Source organism: Aethina tumida, chromosome 4, assembly GCF_024364675.1.
Source record: "Aethina tumida isolate Nest 87 chromosome 4, icAetTumi1.1, whole genome shotgun sequence".
In the NCBI taxonomy this organism is placed as follows: domain Eukaryota; kingdom Metazoa; phylum Arthropoda; class Insecta; order Coleoptera; family Nitidulidae; genus Aethina; species Aethina tumida.
In genome coordinates, this window is record NC_065438.1 from 662,075 (window position 1) to 684,559 (window position 22,485).

General features: G+C 30.3%; 1 protein-coding gene and 1 long non-coding RNA gene across 4 annotated transcripts in view; one reads left to right on the forward strand and one right to left on the reverse strand.

Moving 5' to 3' along the window:
* The window catches only part of LOC109594324 (high affinity cGMP-specific 3',5'-cyclic phosphodiesterase 9A), a 72,857-nt gene that overhangs the window by 15,215 nt on the left and 35,157 nt on the right, over positions 1 to 22,485 (reverse strand). For 2 of the 3 annotated variants that reach the window (XM_049966294.1, XM_049966292.1), the window contains exons 2-3: positions 19,923 to 19,965; positions 2,729 to 3,070 (exon numbers count right to left, since the gene is read on the reverse strand). In XM_049966294.1, coding sequence (XP_049822251.1) covers positions 2,729 to 2,825 — 97 coding nt within the window. In that variant the 5' untranslated portion in view covers positions 2,826 to 3,070; positions 19,923 to 19,965. The remainder of the gene's footprint in view (positions 1 to 2,728; positions 3,071 to 19,922; positions 19,966 to 22,485) is intronic. The other variant, XM_049966293.1, reaches the window with a different exon arrangement.
* The window catches only part of LOC126265308 (uncharacterized), a 37,315-nt gene continuing 21,522 nt past the window's right edge, over positions 6,693 to 22,485 (forward strand). Inside the window, exons 1-2 of the long non-coding RNA XR_007547826.1 lie at positions 6,693 to 6,768; positions 9,700 to 9,726. This is a non-coding gene — a long non-coding RNA (uncharacterized LOC126265308). The remainder of the gene's footprint in view (positions 6,769 to 9,699; positions 9,727 to 22,485) is intronic.

Sequence of the window (22,485 nt, forward strand, 5' to 3'; positions counted from 1 at the left end):
TATCATATATTTATAGGATCACTTGATATATTTTATATAACAATGTTATACATATGTTATGGATTAAAAAATACTATTTCTTTAAATAATCCCAACAATATATATCCATGAAAATAATGCTAAATAATGCCAAAAGGTAAACAATTTTAGCATCCAGTAACAATGACTCATATTTGTGTTGGGGGAACAATTTAATATTTCAGGAACAACTCCAATAATATCCATTTATACAAATTAGAGTTACCACTATGAAAATAACATTGCCTGGTTGTGATGCTTTATAACATTAAACAATCATATTTTAAATCCAATTTTATCAAATTAATTCGTTAAAATATTCAACAATAAATGTTATTTTGGTGGAAATACGCCAACGATTTAAATGTTCAGCTGCACAAAATAGCATAAATGTTTTTTACTTTTTCATAAATATAGTGATAATTTTGCATCAATAATATTGTATTTTTGTATAACAATTAAGTAGCTTAGCCTGCACAATACAAAATGCTTTTAATTAGCGATTTATAAATATTGATTTACTGGTTATAATGCTGTGTTTAATTAACTACGTGCGATCGATTTAGATTAATATTGTCAGGATGAATATCTGAACACTTTAATCAGCATATTCAGCCTACACGGAAATATAATACATGCAGTCAGTGATTACAAAAACAGACAAGCACTGAAACTACGACAATGGGTGTCAGGAATAATGGTTTAATGTCTCTTTTATTGGTAAATGACATTTCAAGGTGTGTCAAATATTATGGAAACCTTTAAATCGATTTGTATTGTCCTGCAACATACATGTGTTACATTTTTATAAAGTTATTATCGTACTTTTTATCTTTTATTTATTGTTACTCTGTTAATTTAGTGTGACTGATACACGTGAGATAACATGAAATAATAAAAAATACATTTTATCAGTAAAAAATAATATTGTAGTTAAGATCTTCAATGAACAGTTTAGAATAATAGAAAGTAACTGAATATTATAACAGGAATTGATTAAATTAGGTGGTCCTTTTTGTCCTGAGGTACCTTATTCTATGCCACCTCTAAATGATGATGACAGTTTACTAAAACTTGTGAAGAGAAGGCTGAATCTCTTGCCTTTGTTGTCTCCCACTTGTTCATTATCCTGTTCAAATATTGTATTCTGAAACGTGTTAAAATGGAGTAACAAATGGGGCTGAATGTATCACTGGAAGATCAAATTATCTCTATACATTTATTTAAAACCAAAATTGGAAGACTTCTCTGATGATTTCGTTTCATTTCAAATATTTTCTTGACGTTCTATACGCCACTAAAATTTTCAGCAAATTAAACTCTATTTCACTATTCAATTGGTTATACCTTAGAGAGAAAGTATAAAATATCATCTTTAGTGGATTCTGCTTGCCAACTTCTAGGGTACCACAAGGAAGTAATTTGAGCCCCTTTTTTTTCTTAATGAATGATCTTGTAAAAAAAATTGTACAAAAAATGTACGACAAAATCTCTTTGATGAACTGTTCAAAATCATTGTTTGTCCTCATATGTACGAGAGTACACTAAGAGTCACTTTTTAAATTGGGACTGGATGTAACAGAAGAAATAATTCATTATTCCTTATTATGAATCATTGTGAGCACTTCAAAAGAAAAAAACGTTGTGACTGAAATATTCCCTTTCGTCACGAGTATTAAAATTAAACTTTGAAATATAAAAGAATTTTTTCTAATTAATTAGCAGCTCCCCCTTTATGAAAAATGAACTAAGCCAAAGTTATTAAACATTCCTGCTTATGCAGGAATTTTTCCATTGAATATAATTAAAACAACAAGAAAGGCATCTGGATTTCCTGTAGGAAAACTTTTCAGGTTTTACAGTTTTGATCGTGCGCCAAAAATATGATGTCCGGTTCTCCAAGTGGATAATATTTCCATCGATGTGTCCCAGATGTCGTTTTGTTATCTTTTATTTAAAGTGATAAACATCATAATATTTGATCATCTTTCAGTAAAATTCCGTTTTAAATTATATTTAATAAATAGTCAATGGAAATTTACTATTTAAAAGGTTTAAATTTATAAATATACCAATGCCAAAAACTATTGCGAGTGTCAACGTAAATAATTCATCTTGTTCTTAAAGTCCAGATGCAGTCTTAATCCTGATTTAACTGGTCTGACCTCTTTCACATGCCTTTTAAAACAATGAATAAACAATGGTTGGTTTGCCGGTCGATTTTTTAAATAATTTATTCATGGCACAAGTTATGGGTAGACGTGGTAGAAGTGAAATTCAGGACGAAACTTTTAAAGAAAGCCAACAGCTATCGATTCAATTAAACGTCCTATCGTTATCCTTATTTGTGCTGTGGTGTTTCATTAACTGGTTTCCTTACTCTTAATAAAAGTTTATTTTTATTGGCATCCACACAAGATCGGAAACATGTGAGCATCTCATAAATTTAATGAAGGAAAGTTTTCCTTAATACGAACAACACAGGGGCTGCAGTTAACTAATTGTTAGGACAAACATCCAGTCATTGAGTTAAATGCGGGGCGCGACGCGACGCGACGCCTATTGGTCGACGAAAATACGAGTAAACACATCTCGGAATCAGATTATGGGGTTGTGGGACTCGCTTTAATTATAGGAGGATTTCGCCTTTCGCCCGAGCAATAAACAACGAAAATACTTTCGTCAAATCTGGGGTGCAAGTGCAGGTTACCTTTAATCTGTTCGGCGGGCGTGTCGGAGCGGAAGAGCGCGGTCTCTTGGCGCGGCCCCACGCTGAAGAACACTCGAACGGTCGTGGGGTGGTCCATGAGCGAATGGGGTGGAGGCGGGGGCGCCGGCTCATGGCCCCGCTGATAGCACTGCGGACTGCTTATGGCCACCGGCCGTTCCGGACACGCTGACGGGCCTCTCACCGTGTTGCTCCTTATCCACCACCGACTCTCCTCTAGATCCGGGTCCCGAACTGAACGGCTCGACGGTGCGGAGTACCACGTGCGTCTCGAAGCGGTGAGGTCTGTGAATGACGTCCGGCCGCGTGTCCATGATTGATAACCTAAAAAAGAAACAGTTGAACAATTACAACTAAACCGAAATAAATCCGATTTTAAAATAGACGGACTCCGAAATAGACGTTTTAAACAAATACGGTCTATTCTACGACATAACGTAATTAAAAAATTACGTTTAACATACGTTTAATTAATGTGACTAATTTCCAACGAATATGGCGGGAATAATGGATAAAAGACAATTACTTTACTTTATACACGAATAAATTATTATAGGTTTTCAATCATGGACATTTTATGATTGAAAACCTATAATAATAATAATAAGCATATTTCAGCATTTCATATTTTAATTTCACGTATTTATTTGATGATTTACTTGTTATTTATTAAAACTAAAAAAATATCAAATCAAATACATTCTTGTATTAACTAAAATTTAATAAACATTTTATTATATTAAACAGACATTTGATTTATTTATCCATTTATTGAATGGATAAATATTTAACAATTATTAAAACAATTTTTAAATAATAATTACATTTTAGACATTTAATTTTAATAAATCTACAAGTTTTATAAAAAATTGAAATATTAAGATAATTAAATAAATTAATTTTATTAATTAATATTAAGATAATTAAAATGTAAAAATAATGAGTTAAAATAAAGAAATTTAGAGAATATTTTAAAATTAAAAGATTAAAAGTAAATAAACACATATAGAAAAAAAATTAAAAATAAATTGTATGTACAAAAGTATTGATTTATCTTGGTTGTAATATTAAGATATGTTTTGTAAAATGAATTATTTAAAAATGTTGAAGTAAAGGCAAAATAAACGAAAATTAATGAGATTTTAAAATTAAATAAGAAGACAATGTATAGGAAATTGTTTTCTAAGAAATACTTTATGAATATGTTCAATAAAAATTACATTACAAGTTTTATAGTAAACAATAAATTAAATAAAATCTCAGTACTAAAATTTAATACATAATTCGTATAGAAAATAAATAAATCTATAAACACACACAGAATTTTGTTGTATCTCAATAATAAATATATTTTAGGCAATATTGATGATAGGTCCTAATTATTAATTAGTATTTTATATTTTTTATGCTTATTAATGATTTATGTTTTTTATTAAGACTGAAATATTATAATAAAAAATAAATTGAAGTCTAAAAATAGATAAATGTACTAACAAAAAATTGAAAGAACTGAATAATTGCCAAAAAATACGTAGAAAATCACATCACATCATCGAAAAGTTAATGACATAATAAAATCCTTAATTAAAATATTGCATGCGGTGTTTTTATTATTGTCACATAATAATATTTACTCTTTTATCAATATTTACCGAAAAAACAATAATTCTTATCGTTTATATGCGACCGAATTTCAATTAGTGATATTCAAATAGGTTGTCACTTGATTATTGTTGATGGCGAAGTTGGCCTTAAAATGAAATTTAATGCTGACGATTAGAGCTTAATTCTTTCCTAGACGTGATAAATGGCTGACAGGACGGCGTAAGTTAAACTTTACTTTTAAATTTATTATTCTTGTTGTTAGAACTGTTACGAAATTTAATCAATATTGTGGGCTAAAAGTTTTTGACGAAAGGACCGAGTAATTATTCCAATACATAATGAAGGATGTAATAAAACGAACCTTTTAAGATTACCAACACCGGTTACTAATCTCTTTTACTTAATTATTATAAACCGGGATAAACGCCATAAAATCTGGCTGAGCAAAGTCAACGTTTCGGAGATTTTCCGCACTTTTAAACAACGTTGTAAACATTTCGTGACCGGAAGGAAAATTCGACGAAGGAACTGAAAAACTTAAGTAGGAAAACGACACTGTTATTGCTTCCCCAATTACAGTAATTAAATTTGTATAAAAAACTAAATAAAATGTCGATAAAATGGTACCTTTTCCAAAGCACATGTGAAAAACTTGGAACACACCAACCATGCCCAGACTCACAATTTCGTTTAATGTGCTCGTGCTAACGAGCTACTTTCGCCGAAATGAATAGACTCAGCAACTTATTGATTAACCATTGAGTTGCTAAATGACATATTATTTCGATTAATTAATATTAAATTTCAATAAAAATGGAATCGTGCTGCTGCAATTAAACCGGATATTTTCAGTGTTGTATTTTGAGGACTGATTTCATATATCAAACGGACGGCTAATCATGTCATTGGTACAACGAAAAATCGTTAATTTACAAATTAAATTGATCACTGTCTGGCATTAGTCCGATAATCCGTTTGTAGGGCCAGTTTTCCTTTTCAGTTTAACTGAAAATTAATTTCATAAATTGTCGATTTTGTTCGGTTTTTGACGCAATGGCATAAAGGGAATTCTCACGTTTTCAATTATCGAGGTCTAAGTATTTCTTCCATTTTATCTCACATAATATAATAAAGGATTGATATTTTTTTTAACTCAAATATTTTACAAGGGCTGCTCCGGCGTTATTAATTATAATTACCTTCATTTGAATGAAATATTTGGATGAATATGGCCCCAAATTAAAATAAAAAGAATATGTAAGAGTATTTTTATATTTCAGACACACATTTCAGGCAGCTTTTTATAGTTAAAAAATTTAAAAGCTTTCGTGTGAAACTTTGATAAATACAAAATATCCCAAATATATTAAGTTTTAGAACAGTTTTTAGGAAAAAATATATTTTTAGTCCTTTTGTTTTGGATATATATTCCATTGATGGCTGTGTAATGAATGAATGTTTAAGTTTATATCTATTGTTTACAAACATAAGTTCTGTGGTCTCAAAGGATTTGATTATTTTGTAAACATTACATGAACCTACGTTGTTATTCTCCAAATAATCATGTCCCCAACTAAGACAATTTGCTGGAATTAGCACATTTCAACAATTTATTTCCATAAGCAGTAAATTTTCAGTGCAAATCCTAGATTACTGAGAAGAGGAGGCGTTTTACCAAGTAAAACAACAGCAAAACGTTGATTAAAGCCTTCTATGACACAGGCACAGGCAGGTGTCATCCTGTTCTACCCCCATGGAAGTCCACTGCAACACCACTAATCGTTCTAGTACTTGATCCGCATAACAATTAGCCATAGATAACAAACAAACAAAACACTATAAATTGCTACTTATTGAATAAACGAGTCCAGTTACACCCACCTTGTTATCACAGTTTGGTAATCAAGCGAGGAGTGATGGAACTGGAGTAAGTATCCATTTCAGGGACGAATAGCTCCCATATAAACCTAAAGTAGTGGCGTATGGATCAGGAAATAAGTTTATCTGTACCAAAAGCGGCACGGTTAATTCCGGTTGACCTATTTCGAAAAACCGGAAGACCTTCTTGTTGGCACGCACGTTTCAGGACTATCAGGATACGTGTGTCATTTACATGAATACTGTTGTATTAAAAGAAATGGCTAAATTCAATCCAACCAAATTTAAGGGCTTGGGGTCAAATATTATCCCGCCAAGACGAGAGGACTTGTCTCGTCCGTTTATGTAAATTCCATGATTAAAATCAAGTTTACTTTTCGGACACGTAAAGTATTATACGTCTGTCAAAATGTACAAGGGTAAAAATCGATAGTGATTCCAGCTCCGTGAAAGTGTTTATCCAGCAGATAAAGGTTTTAAAGCAAACAAATGAGAAACACACCCAGCAAAGACGGCTGGGCGACCATAAACAGGTAGAGGTAATTGATTTCTAGTTTTCAAACATTAATCCCGTATGGCAGGACGTGTTCACGCTCCAAATACAACGAGGGTGTTGAAATCTTTTCAGGTTTACGCAATCTTCTGTGCTGAAGTTGGTATCAGGTTTTAATTCTTTTACGTCATGTCAAAAGCTTTCTGTGCAGCAGAAAACTGAAGTCTGTAAATCATGATGTGTCTAGGAAATGTGAGAGCTTTTATTATATATAAATTAAATTATATTTAATTACATATTGGATTGGTTGCGCATTCGCCATTTTTAACAACAGTTGTAAAAATGGTGAATGCGCAACAAAAAACTTAATTAAAATATTCAAATGAATTAGGATAAGATATTTGAAAACATAAAATAAATTGTCTTTTTTATGTAGTTGTAATTATACAATTTGTTTGCGCATTCACGATATTTAAACATTTATTAAACATCAAAAACATGTTTTTTATAGTATTTTAAAGGTTACTTTACTGATTAATTAAAAAAAAATTAAATAGAACCTGTAAAAAATGGATCTAACAGTGGATAAAATGAATTACTTTTAATATAATCAACTTATTCTTAGAATTTGTTTAATAGTAATTAATTATGTATGCAATTATGGCACTATTAAACAAATTAGTGTCACATTTTTAGATATTTATGTTAAATTGTTGTTCCATAAAAATAACAAAATCCAATTGAAAATTCTACATCCAATACGTTTTATTTATTTTTTAAAATGCAAAATTGTCATTCAAACACAAACGCCATCATATTTTTTCAATTTTAATTGAAAAACATTCCATTCAGTTGATTTAATTGTTATTTCGTGTTACGTTCCTCTTTGATGTGACAAAGGATTGTTAAAATAAACGTTTGAAAGTAGAAATATTTTCAGAACAATTGTGTATTTTAATTGAAATTGTTCCGTGAACTATGTTAATTTATTATGCTTGCAACGATGTCAAACTCGCAATCGACCAAAGTTTACATCTTAACGGCTCATTTTCGCAGAGCTTTAATGAAGTTGGGCAACACTTAAAATTACAGCAGGATAAACAAAACAATTAACAAATTCCACAGTGTTATATATTTTAACTCCAAAAAAAGATTATTAGTATCAAAGTATACATATTAAATATTATTAATTCTGTCTCCCTGTTTTAATAAAAATTTTAATAGTGGTGGAAATACGAAATGTAAATTAGTTTTCATTTTATAAGCTTCCATATTACTGTAATTTAAGTTAATTAGAAAAGGAGAAATTAAAATATCAACACTAATTAGTATTTAGATGAAAAATTTGCTCAGAACGAGTAGTTTCGTTAAAAAGTAAGTTCATATTAATTTAATTCAATAATTAGATTTCACGGTACTCGCCCATTAATTATGGTAGTAAATGCTTCTGAGTTTACAGTGGCAGTAAACATGTTTATTCACAATTGTCCAACACCTGAAAAATGCATCCCCTTATAACAAAGGAAAATTCAATTTCAGATTTTAATATACTTTATTATTGTAAGCATTTCATGTTTCCAAAATTCAAAGTTATTAAATTTTATAATACAATAACATGCCGTGAAAGCACTTTAGGGAAAAATATTGCTTTATAGTTATTTCCCTTTGTTCACAGGAAAATTACAACGAATATTATATTATAATTGCGCTTTTTCGCCCCCAAGACACTCCTGAATAAATTATCGAGGCTTTTTATTATTTTATGCTGTGACACGTTTTTGGGTTAACTCTCAAAGCAAACTTGTACAATGCAGGAAGCAAGTGATTAAGGAAAATAAATTATTCATATCTGTGTTTTATTGCGATGATGTACTCTATGTAGGACAGAAAAAATTGAGCAATTTCCATAAATTAAACAGGTGTTGACAAATCAATTTTGGTTGTTGCCTCACACTAAAAATAGCTTTAATTATCCAAAGCCCCACTCGTGTGCAATTTGAGAGACATAAAGAAGGTTTTGTTGGCAAATAGTGTTTCCTAATTTATTTGCCCTTTGAAGTGTAAGAGCATCACTGGCGAATAATAGACTTGGTTATACCGAGTTCAATTAACCACTTTCATAACAATGAGATATTATAATATGCGTCTCAAAGGAGCACTTTCTGTAATTTAAACGATGTCGCTGCTGTTCTCTTGATTACTCCAGCTAAAACACAAGCATGACTTCATTACTTACATTAGCTAATTGAAACGTTTTTAGGCGTTCACTATGTTTCACTTCCTTACAGATCTATACATAGAACCAAATTCACGCCTGGTATAAAGCCAATTCGAAGATTATTTTCAACCATTTAAGGTGGACTGTACTGGACAATTAGTTTAATTAAATGCTTTTTTAAATATAAGATTTGTAGCCATTAATTTATTTACTTAAATAAAACAGAAATTATGAGTTAAAACGATTTTTAAAGTACTCTCAGTGTCGTACAAAGGGTCTCCTTGAAATTATAAACAAATAATAAACAAAATAAAAGTTTCAATGACTTTAAAATGCCTCAAGTATCCTCTTTAACTTACAACAAAATAATAAACAACACTGAAGTTATGCCTCGAAATAAATAGGTTACATCGATTTTAAAGAACTCTAACTGTCGCCTTTAATTTACAACAAAATGATAAACGAAACAGAAGTTACACTACCAAATAAATCAGTTCTAATAATTTTAAAGTAATCTACTACTGTAGTTTTTAACTATGACTCATTGATTGTGAAAACATTTTTAAATACGATTGATTTAATTAAATTCCACTCAGCAAGTAAAAGCTAAAGAATTTTTGATTCTTAACGTTTTTATTTAAAGAAGGATGAGTGTAATGAGCAAAAAATTCAGTTCGAGGCAAGATCTTTCAATGGCATTCAATTCATCACCATTTCCCAATGTAAATTGAGTGATTTTTAATGTCCAAACTTTTTCAGGAACGTTTTCCAAGTTCTGCGCTTAAGGTAAGTACATAAAATAATATCGATCATAGTTTTTACAACGGTCAGATTTCGCTGTTCGTGTTCGACCGAATATGTTCAAATCTCCAATTATAAGCTCAGAATAAAAAAACACGTTTCATTAATGTCGCTTTTTGGCTCGATTCGTGCCTTTCGGGCAATTCGGAACATTTCATCGGTTAGTTTCAGTTCTTGCGTTCGCGTCCTCGTATTCGGGGGGTTAATCGAGATTTACGTGGTTCGGAACGATAATGGGTATCAATCTGAACGTGATGGCGACCGATTACTCTCAGCAAACCAACGAATTTGAATAATCGTCTCGATAAGAAAGTCGTTTTGTCTAATTGGTCACCGTCGAGTTTGACATTAATTTAATACGTCTGCACGTTACACTTACGGCACAACGGTTTTATCTGAAAGGATGTCTTTAAGAAGGTGTCAGTGGTGAAGAATTCTCGGGCTTCGGAACGAAAGGACGTCTGAATTCCACGTCCGAAATGAAATTCTGCCCCTTTTGTGGCCTTCGAGACACGCTCCGTTGTATCTAGCTAAAATGCACCAAATAAATTACCGTTATGTATTCGATTTCTTTCAGTTCTAAGCGATATTGCTCTGTCGACACGTTGTGAAAGTGCCCATTCACTAAAATGGATGGTCAGGCTCCTTTAGTTAACACTATTTTAATAATTAATTTAGTAAATTCAGCTGTTCGTTGATCAAAGCGAATTAAGCTTAACAATTTCCGGAGGCCCGCAAATCTAAATCCGTGTTTTCCTTGGCCTGAAACGTGGCTGCATAAATACTCCAGATGGAAGTCACAGAGCCTGAAACGAGGAACAAGGGAACACAATTTACGAACTACTTTAATAAACCATTATATTTCGTAAAGTTGTGAAACTCTTTAAGAAGAATATGTTTACCAATGAGTTATCAAAACTTCGTTTCATGGCTGGATGGCATGTGGCTCACTCAGTTGAGTGAAAAAAGTTTTGTAATTACAGAAGGAAGTTACTGGCTTCTGAATTTGCCTTTTTTTTTCTGTTGTTAATGACCAGTTGTGAAAGAACTGCAATAAAAAGTATCATTATCAGGGAAATACTCAGGTATTAAAAGGTATACATTTTCTAAAAGTTACAACATGACACTTCTCATAATTAAAATAATTATTCACTTGCAATACGTCAAGTTAACACTGCCAATTACTGTGTTTTTGCACTTATCTAAAGTATAATTATACAGCTGAATGGTTTTCGATAATTAACTAAATTAACCAACAGAAATTATAATTTATAAAAATTAAAATTATAATAATAATATGGCTAATATAATATATAATTTTTGAGAACAGAATTTAAAGAACTAATCTGCAATATAATAAATCACAGAATGTCGAATACATTATTATTCAGAAATTCTAAATTTAGAGACTGTTAAATAAATAAACTTTCTTTCTGAATAAATTTTTATAATATAGAAAAGGGACAGTCAAAAAATTTAAAATAAAATATGTTTTTTATCTCAATAGGTGTAAATGTTGGCGTACTTTATTTAGAGATATTCAACGTAGGTATTTTTAAAGAAATAAAGTTAATTTCCTTATTACAATAAATGAGAATCTTGGAGAATAATTTATTCAGAGACTTAGAGACATTAAATTAGTTCCTGAATAAATTTGTGTAATATAAAAAATTAACTAGTGAAAAACTTAAAATTAAATTTTAATTAAAGTTGTGTAAAATAAAAAATTGATTACTGATTTTTTTTTTATTTTGACTGAGTAGAAAATAAAAAATTAAATCATTTTACAACACAATAAATGTGAATCTTGAAGTGTAAAAAGCTTGAAAGTAGAGACTTTCAAACGAATGAAACTAGTCTCTGATTAAATGTGATTCACGCAGCCTAATTTATTCTGAGAATCTTACTGTTGGGTCCTTTAAAGAAATAAAACTGGGTTAAACTCGTGCAATATAAAAATTTAACTACCTAAATAATAAAAAATATAATAAACTTGATTCGAATTTTATGTAGTCGAATAGTATTGGGAGCTTTACATTAAATTGAAAAGTAATAAAATAAGGATGTACTAGTAAATAATTACAGTGCACATCAGTGAATAACCAATATACGACTAAAGTGGGACGTTAACTATTAATAATTTTAAATTAGGGGATTTGAAAATTCTGATGAAAAGTCAACATGTGTTATTCAGTGTCGGACTAAGCTGCATTAATATTCATAACATTTTATAGATGCTAAAATTCCACATACTTCGTTCTAATGTAATTCCCCCGTACAATGGCCATCTTTACCTCAAAGTTGTGCGGCTTCATTTACATGATAATTACAAATAGTCCAGCAAAAAATTAAGCTGCGGCTTAATTAAGTTCGTTGTAATTTTAATATTTATCATTTTCGCATTTCACTTTGAACGTGCGTGAACATCTGAAAGCGGCCCTCCTTTTGCAGTCCCGTAAGCTTTTGAAATTTATTCACTTTGCGGCCGCATATTTAACATGTTTCGCCCATTTCTCCTCCTGTCATATATTTAGCAGATTGCAGAGCAAACATAACACAACATAATAGCATGCACTCCATGTATTTTTCAAAAGCACTTACTTAAATAAGGAGTTATTGCGGAAGTTGTATCCAAGCATCTGATTCCTGAATTTGCATTCCGGTCTCGAACAGTTTTCTATTCTGACGGCTGCACTATTTATTCATTTAACTTTCTGGCATCCGGTTTATTATATTTTCAGTTCGCCGAAGCTTCGGGGGTAATAATTCTTGAAAAACATTTCAAGATTTCCCATTTGTCTTTCAATTTATGTTACAGTCACGGCGTACGTGTGGATTTTGTTTGGGCAGATATATATTTAAAATGCAAATGGAAATTAATGTAAAAGCTTCCGTTACAATTGACTACAAATATCTACAGTAAAAGCACTATTATTCCGGTACTTTTATTAGGGAATTGCACAAATTTATAGACAGGAAGCAATTTCAAGTGAATCGGCTATTAAATCTAATGTGATTGGAATTTAATTTGGTAAATTTAGTGGAATATATTCAAGCAATACGATTAGATTTCACCGCAGTTTATGGCACTGATGAGGACAATATGTTTTGAAGCTAATTCGATATAAATTGGTCAATAAAATTGTGCACACAATTAAGGTTGTCATTTAGTTTATAGATGAACAGAATCAGACTGTGAAATGACCTTAAAGCAATGTAGTTTAAATATTAAATAATTTTCAATATCACCTCAAAATTTATGATGAATTATTTTTAATTTGAATATGGTCATTTTCCGAAGTCCGGCCACGACTGATAAACGGACTTTTCAAAGCCAGTGCCTCACGTATCCGACTATCTGCATTGTCCCGAAAATTAATTTGAGTTATTGTGTCCAATTACTGCCCCTTTTAACGATATTCCGTGTAAAGCGAACTCACGTATCCACCTTGGAAAAGCTCGGCTCACTGAAAGTTTCGTTCACCATGGATCCAGTAAATTACTGGCACATCAACGTTAATAATTAGTGCACCTAAAACAGTTTCAAAAGCATCAAGCCGTTCATAATAAAGGTTGTGCAACTTTGATGTGCGCAGGGAACAATTCCCCTTTGGTGCCACGTTTCTTTTATTATTCTGTAGGAGCGTCGAGTTGAAAACACTCTTAATATGAGTAATAATGCAGCTTTTCAGTGACCTGTCTCTTGTGCAATTATGCACGTGGAAAACGGAGACGTAATGAAGTCGAGGGTGAAGCTCAAGTCGTCCGGATATTGTTATGCTCGAGAGTCGGCCACTGTTTGCTTTTATTTCCACCACTGTCTCTGACTCTCAAATTAACAATTACTTTAAAGATTACATTTCGTGAAAACCGTGTCATTTTATTTATTTTCTGGGAGGGCAATTATGATTTGTACGCGCATGTCGTCTGCGAAGCTTTGGTGCTTTATTCCCAGAATTTGTTCTATTTAACGTTTCGTCGAATTGTTTGTTTTGGTACAACAAATAGAACACATGCAGTTATTGGTTTATGTGGTAAAATGAATGGAATATAACCAAAATGCTCAAGTTCGTGAACAATGAAATTTAATTTGCTTTGTAATGTACTCTTGGAAATGCATTTATAATCATATTATTGTCGTTTATTGAAATTTCAACTTTGCTTCTCTTCAATGTATATTTTAACATAAATGTGCTTTCTAGTAACAGTTAAAAGAAAATTAGTGACTGTAATTTAATTTTATTTAATGATTTTATTGAACGCAAATATTTCTGTACTAACAATTTAAAGGTAGTGTAATAATTTAGTTAAAAGCTATCAGTAATTCTAAAAATTTTGAGGAAACTAATTAAAAACTTTAAAAAGCTTCAAGCTTTTAAGAATATTTTACATTTTTTCAATAATTTTCAATTCAAGTATGAATAAAAAAAACTTTTTGAAAGCTTCAAGAATTATTTATGGATTACATTTAAAAAAAATCATTCATAACCACAAAACTAGATATTTGTTTTTAAAGGAAAAGTCAGTTTATTGATCGAAGTGAAGTTCTGCAAATTACCAATATTCAATCAAAAAAGGGATTTAGTTAAAGGCTCCTGCATACGTTTATAAATTAAAGTAATTTATTCGTATGTGTATATTATTTTTTGATTTAATTTAAAATAGGGATTTAATTTTGATATGAATTCATATAAAAGTAATGAATGTATAATAAATAGGAAATCCCCATCCATGTGTATTCATTAAGTCCTTTAGAGACTCTTGTTTTTAATAGAAAATATAAAATAATTTTAACAATTTATTTATTTAATACTGATTTTGTCGAAAGTGGAGCTTAGTTTGACATCAATTAATCAATAATATAAACTCATTAAAATGAATTTATTCATTTACAAAATATTCAAAAAATACTATACTAAATAAAATAAGCATATAAAATACGTTCACAAATATTTAATTATAATAATATATAAAATATTATGAATTAATATTTTATTATAAATTTATAATTTATAATTTAAAATATTAATTTGTTATGTTAATTGCAATTTTATGTAAATTTTAATACATAATTATATATGTTTGTTCAGTCCTTAATTTAAAATTTGTATCTGTAAAAATAATATCTAAATATACTTATTTAAATACAAAGATAATATGCACAAAATTTACAATATAATATTCTATAATAATAAAATAATACTATTGTAATTCATATAATAATAATTATAATTAACATCTAAATAAATGTTATGAAGTTTTTAATATTCAACCATTTTCATAAGGTGGTTTTTTATTTAATTATCTCAGGGCTTTTCTTACCTTTGTTTATACATTTTTGAATAATAATCTTTTATGAAATTTGCCCCCAGCATTTAAATTTTAAATTGGAAAAACTTCAATGATAAAGTTTTCCAGTAATTTATTTTTGTGCTTAATTGGGTCTGAAATGTCAGAAAACTAATTTAACTATTATAGTTGTTTTCCCCCAACAAAATAATCCATCATTAAAGTTGCGAAACTGGCGAAATTTTTCACAAAATTCAAAAGCAATTTACAGATTATTAGAGGATTAGCACGCCGGCGAATTATTTACTTCGACAATCGATTTTGTGAAAAGAATTCGTAACGAGGGTGGCTGGCAAGAAATTATGAAACCATTTTCCGAATAGCGGGCAAATTGTTTCGGAAATCGTTTATTTGAATAAACGCAGCCATCGAGTTCCGATATAACGAATAGCCGGTTTTAAGCGTGCGTTTCACCCTCACTTCGCCAAACAATCCGAATTAATTGCGTACACTGATTTTTTTTTCTTCTAATTTTACGGTTTTAGGAAGCTCTGCAACGCAATCAGATTTCAAAACTATTAATAGCTTCGGAAAACTACGTGAGGGACCTCGATAAATCTTGTTTAGGAACTTTAATTACGCATGATGACGGTCAGGCCTTTAATTAATTCGATTTAAAAATATGGTGGATGCGTACAATCGATTTACAATTATGGCGAATGCACACAATTACTTTTACAATTATGGTGGATGCGTCCAAAATTATATTATCATGATATTTGAATTTATTGATCGTTAACTTTTACAAAATGGATTTTACAACAATATAGGTTTTATAATGAAGTGTTTTTGTAAATTTTAATTATTTCGTGCTATATACGAGGATATCATAAAATTTAATTATACCAACTTTAATAACAAACTCTGTCTCACATGTGTAAACAATAATTAGCAGGATGTGCGAAAACGCATCCCCAGAAAATGTATTTCAGCGAATAAAATTTGATACAACTCTCTATCTCTTTGGATATATTCATATCCATCGGGGTTCTGCAAATTTTATTCAATACTGAAATTTACATTGAAAGGATCAACCTTTCTCAATCTAGAATATATGAAACTATAAACAGAAAAATCTTTTCGATTTATTTCGGTGTATGGAACAAAGAGGCTGTGACAATAAAAATGCATGTTCATCAGTGTAAGTGAAGGGAAATACGCCATATTCATGTCAAAGGAAATCTAGTTATCCTTTCAGTAAAAGTCAAAGGATGAACTAAAAGTACAAAAATAGACGCATAAAGTAATATTATCAGAAGCTTCGAAATATTTTTATTTCTATATTTATTTCTACTTCAGTGCATCATTAAGGTGAAAACAATGGTACAAAAATAGCCAGAAAATTACAAAACAAACCGACACATCAAATAAAGGTAATTGCAGTTAGTTCCACTTCCGAATAAACGTCTTCGACACGACGAACCAAGTTCCACTAATTATAAGACTGCGCCAAATTCTGTTCTGTCTTGCTGTTAGCCAGGAACGAACGTGCTTTGTAAAGTCACCCTGACACAACGTTATGTACATCAAGTTTTGTTTAAGTAGTAGGTACGCTTTGTTACTTCGGCGATTGTTACCGCACAAAAGATACTATAAATACTTGCCCGAAGATAAATTCGCTGATAATATTCTGCCGCGTTTTATGTGTTTCAATGGCACGATGGGGTTTTGCGAAATGTTAAATGAAGGAGGATTTTATGAAATAAAATCAAAGGACGACAGCAGTTTCGAATTATTCATGGTGATTAATAAGAAACTTCTTCATGGGGGTGTTTTTGTATCAAAAAATATATATTTCAAATAAAAAATCATGAGTGCACGAAGAAATAGTGAGTGTAATTTTAATATTGAAATAAAAAAATCCATAATTGATTCTCGTGTGGATAATGATAATGTATGATACCATCGAAATATTATTTTTTCAATTTTGAAACATGACGTACAATTTATTATTGTGTGGCTATTTTTATTGTCGTGTTTTTTGTATCGATTCTGATCTGAATTTATAAATAATATATTTTTTCATTTGACATGAAACAAATCAGTTAAATGAATTAGTTTTTGAAAACTAAAATATTAATCAATTTAACAGTAAAATATATTTTCATGGTTTATTGTTTTTTATTTAGTGGTTTCAAATTTTATAATTATTTATTTAATAGTTTTAAATTGATTTTTATTCATTTGAATTTTACCTTAAAATATTCAGCTTCTACAAAAGTAATTTATATTTCGACATAAACATTTAATTTTATTATTTGTTTAACTATTAGTAACCTTTGAAATTCTTTTTTTAGATGAGTTAATATTAATAATTTTACATTAAAATTTTATTTTTTTTACAAGTAATTTATTTTTAGACATAAAATATATAAAAATTAATAATTTTATTATTAGGTTTGTTGTTTCTTTACTTTAATCATTAGTAACCTTTAAAATGCTTTATGAAAATAAGACTTTAATAATTTGTCCTCAAAACATTACAAAGAAATCTTATAAAATATTTTATGTGTGGGTGGATTTCTCATATTTATTTTCTACGTATTCGTTCATTTCGTTGAGATTTTTATTAAGGTAAGACATCAATCGGCTTAATTAAGAAGATGAAAATACAACACAAAAATTGTTAATAAGAATATTAAGTAATTTCCTCAAACTAGTGATATGTTTCCCCAAATAAATATTCAGGCAACTCTATATATTTTAGGTTTAGGCATGTTTATCTATGCGGAAGACAATTAATATTGATTTAAATCTCTGCACTTTTTCCTCGCATCGAAAAATCACCACCGTCAACAAATAACAATTTTGATGCCTTTGTATAAAACAAAGAAACAGCGTATTTAACCTTCAATTAGTGACCAACGGCAATATTCACGAAATGAAAGAACGTCAGCGTGCAGATGTTTGACGTCAGTTACGTTTCCCTGGTAACCGCTTACCCGGACTAATCCGGAATGTGAAGTATAATCGAATTTTGGACACATTTCAAAAAACTATTTTCAACTTTTATTTGGTGCAACAATGAACTTGAAAATACACGAACCATTAAACGTGACAGAACCATAAAACAACACATACAAAACCCATTATTTTCGCTTCATTTTACGTGTCATTATAAAAAATCAAGACCGACGTAAATCAAATCCTGTGAGCTGGATATGCGTTATACACGAGCGTGAATAATAATCCATTTGTGGTGTATTGTTGGGCCATTGAGGGTTGTGGAGTTCCGCCATTGGAGTAAAATTTTATTTTGCACAACTCCCGGCTTATGGGCGACATCAAAATATATGTTCAAGTCCCTCAGTTCCTCTGAATCACTATAAATCATTGAAACGTACTCAAACACATGCACAGTAGCTTTTTAATTATTCGGTAGCCGATTGACGTTATAATTTTCATAACGAGCATATGAATGATGGAAATATAATTGCTGATGAGTCGCATGTGGGTGGTCAATTATCATGTTTACCGAAATCATATTTGCAAAGAGGAAATTTCCCTTTTTTCTCCACATATTTCGTACGGTTTCTCATTTTTATTTACCCCATTTGCCGTCCTAATTTTCGGAAGCTCTTGTTTATCCAAGGAAATTACCCTAATAATATTACGAATTTATTTCATTAAGTAACATACACAACAAAAAATATAATGTAAAATGTTTTATTCTATCTATAATAATAAAAAAATAATATAGTTTTTTCTGTGGAGCTTTTACAAAGTAATCTAAAAAGGTTCTGGTGGAAAAAAGGGACCCCCGTCCTTTCATTTAATTACTTGAAATCGTCAATAGACAATTTCACGTTTTATCCTGAAAGAAACCTTTCTTTCATCTGTAATTTCGTGCAAAAAATTAAATTTAATGGAAACTTTGAAGATCCTGTAATGGTTTTTAATGAAAGCGAGTTAAAAAAGAAACGATTGATAAAGATGTAGATTACTAATTAATTAATTAAATATTAATTTATTAACACTTAGCAAAATTTAATTTTAATTAGGTAGAAATTATTCGTTTTACTGTGGATTTTATTCTTGTAATCGTTTAGTTTTAAAATAAGTTTCACCGATTAATTAAATTTCATGTGCTACTTCAGCAGAAAAAAGTGATATTAATATTAATTAATCTTCTCACAATATAAGAAAAAAGTGATTAATGTTCTTAAATTAACCCGTCACTAATTAGTAATAGTTCATGTACAAACTTAAACAATAAATCTTTGCCATATTGCCATTGACGTTTGAATGGAGTCTGGTTCTTTGAGATGTACGTAATGGCTTTGAATTTTGATTCGCTCCAAACTATTTAACAATGATTCTATGTATAACTATGCCATTTTGATGTCTAATAATAAATTTCCTATTTCATGTGAATACGTGTCGAATGTTGTATATAATTTAACTTGATGTTTACACACACAAATACCCTCCATATCTTCATATTTGATTGAGATAAAAGAAAAACCAATCTTTAAAAGAATAATTCTTAAGAGAAATGAATAATAGTCTCTTGGGATTCCCCTGAAATAATGTTCACTGATTGTTCTTGCCCCATTTAATTTTTAATTACTTTATTTTAATAAAAAGTCACTTGAATAGATTAACCGTTTATTTCTAGACAGTGTAATTTACATGCCGGTAAAAGCCGGTGAAGATTCGAAACTGTTTTACATTTAAACCCATCAATTTCCTGGTTGCCTCACGGTGTTTCATTCATGGCAATAAATATGAATAGTGTTGTCTAGTCGGGCAATCTCAAGATTAATGAACACTTCCTTATCAGCCTCTAGTACATTTAACTAAACCTTATTCTATTCCATTGTAGAACTTACCGACTTAAACTTAAAGATTTCCAGCCAAACGAAGATGGAGCGTCTGTAACAATAGACTGGAAATTAATATTAATGCGGATCAAGGTGTATGAGGTTGAATATTTTATCGGGCATTAATATTTATAAGGCTAGAACACACATACTAATTAATCAAAAGCAAATTTTTGTATTTTCCCTCGGAAGCTGCGAAAAATAATTACATTAGTAGTAGTAAAATGACAACATGATAAATATGAAATTCCACTTTAAATTTATGACTGTTATGTGATGCAGGTGGATTATCATGGAGAATTGTGAACATACATCTGGGAGATATTCCCTTTTTCTTTCGTTCTAACAAATGGCAATTCGTGTAGATTGGAGCCGAGTTCCTGTGAATCAGCCGGGATCAGGTATATATGGGTGCTTTCATTTCTACAGTATTAAAGTATCCGGTTCCCCTTTTCCGCTTCGCAAATGTTCAGACGTGACCCGGCAAGATATACTCTTTACCCACTTTCGGGGTCCATTCGCGGTTAAACGACGACTTTGTTTCACATAATTGTCATATTATGGCTATTTAAATATATATATCACATAATTGTATGGTAAATATATAATAATTTTTAATTAAGCAATTCAGGGGTATCTTTTGTTGAGCCTCATTTATTGTGCTTGGCTTAGACATTAATTTTATTTTAATAATAATAATCTATGTCCAAAATTGTCAATTAGTAATCACAAATTTTCATAGTTGATTGATACTTTTTGTAAGTAAACCAAAAATGATATTTAATTGAAAAATAAGTAGTAATTTTATAAAAAATTTAGAGGGAGGCTAAAGCTCAACGAAAAATGAGTATTGGCATAATTTACAGACATTATTATCAATTTTTGAAACTGGATGATTTCAGATATATAAAAAAGTTAAACTAAACGAGGTTTAAGAAGAGCATTATGAATTTAATCACAGTTTTCATTTCAATAATACGAATGATAAGTTAGATGATTGTGTAGAGCTTATTTATATTGACATTTCGATGGCTTAGAGTTGTACTATGGAATTGAAAGTCGATGTGAAGTGAAATGGGCAATCCCTGGAAGGAACAGAAATCTGAGACTAGTTCAAAAGGTTTACCCTTTTAGAGGTGGCACTATCATGGTGTGGAATCATCAATCAATACCTGAATCCTTTGGGGAATTAAGCCGATTGTTAACTATTCGTTGGGCCCAAATTCCTCATAAGATCCTAGATAATATTATAAGCATGTTAGATGTTGTTAAACCGTGTGCTGAAAAATGATATTTGATTTATATCTTTAGTAACACACATTTTTATCGTTTAAAAAATCCTTAAAATACTTTTTCTATAAAACATTTTAAAAATTGGTGTATATTTTATTTAAATTTTTATTAAAAGAACAAAGACATGTTAAAATTAACTGAAATAATCCCTTCTGGTTCCATCAAATCTAATCCAGGAAAGCTTAATGCTTTTGTTATTAAAACACAAATCGCAATTCCTGATCGAAAATACAATAACAACCCATTTCGGCACGTCCAAAAACATTACGGAGGTGTAACACCCTGAATACATATCGATTTTATAAACGAAATGATGATTAAACATTTTAGCAAGAGCACAACCCCAGTTTGTTGATTACATATTTAATCTTGGTCCGTACTTAACGAGTTTATTTGTATACCTGGACATACAAATTAAGCGTTGGTTTGATTAATCAGGGGAAACAATAATACGAATAAAATTTCGTTGCTGGGCGAGATTAAATTTAATAACAGGATTATTAAAATTCCTTAAACTGAGTTTATTCGAAGTATAATTCAATCAGTAGTCTTCTTTAATATAAAACAAATTGATTAAAATAAAATGAATGAATAAATTCGATACTGATACTCATAAATTCATTCATTGATGGTAATTTTTTAAAGGCGCCGAACACAAAGGACATAATTATGTCAGACGGAGCCGAGGACAAAAGGGCAAAATGTTGGGTGATCAATCACGGCCTTATTATAAGCACGCTTTGTCTCCTGATTCTTCTTTTCCCGTACAAGTGTCCTTAGCCTAGTTCTATCCGGACTGAGTCGAGTTCTACATCAGCCATCACAATACGAGTGTCACATTTACATACGTATGTAGACACTACACAAAACACGGACTTATTGTGTCACTCTATGTGTTTTAAGATACGCCGTTTTTATTTTAGGTGCGGGATGAAATGCGGCTTTGGAACAATGCGAACTGAAAATGCACTTTTATATCTAAAATTTATCTTGTACACTATATTTGTGTTGTTCTTTTTATTAAGGTTACAGCTCTAATACATAAAACACTCTCTTTTATTTTTAAACTATTAAAATTATGAAAACTGGCGACTTAATTTATCTATTGTGGGACATAAAATGATGAAAAATTACGAGCAAGAAAGTGAAATGAAAATCTCAGTCTTATTCTGATGTTCCAGACCACAGAATGATAAGAAAAAGATGGACAAGAGGAAAATTAACAAACAAATAATCTGTTAAATTAAAAGAAAGATAAGAAAAACCAAATAGGATCATA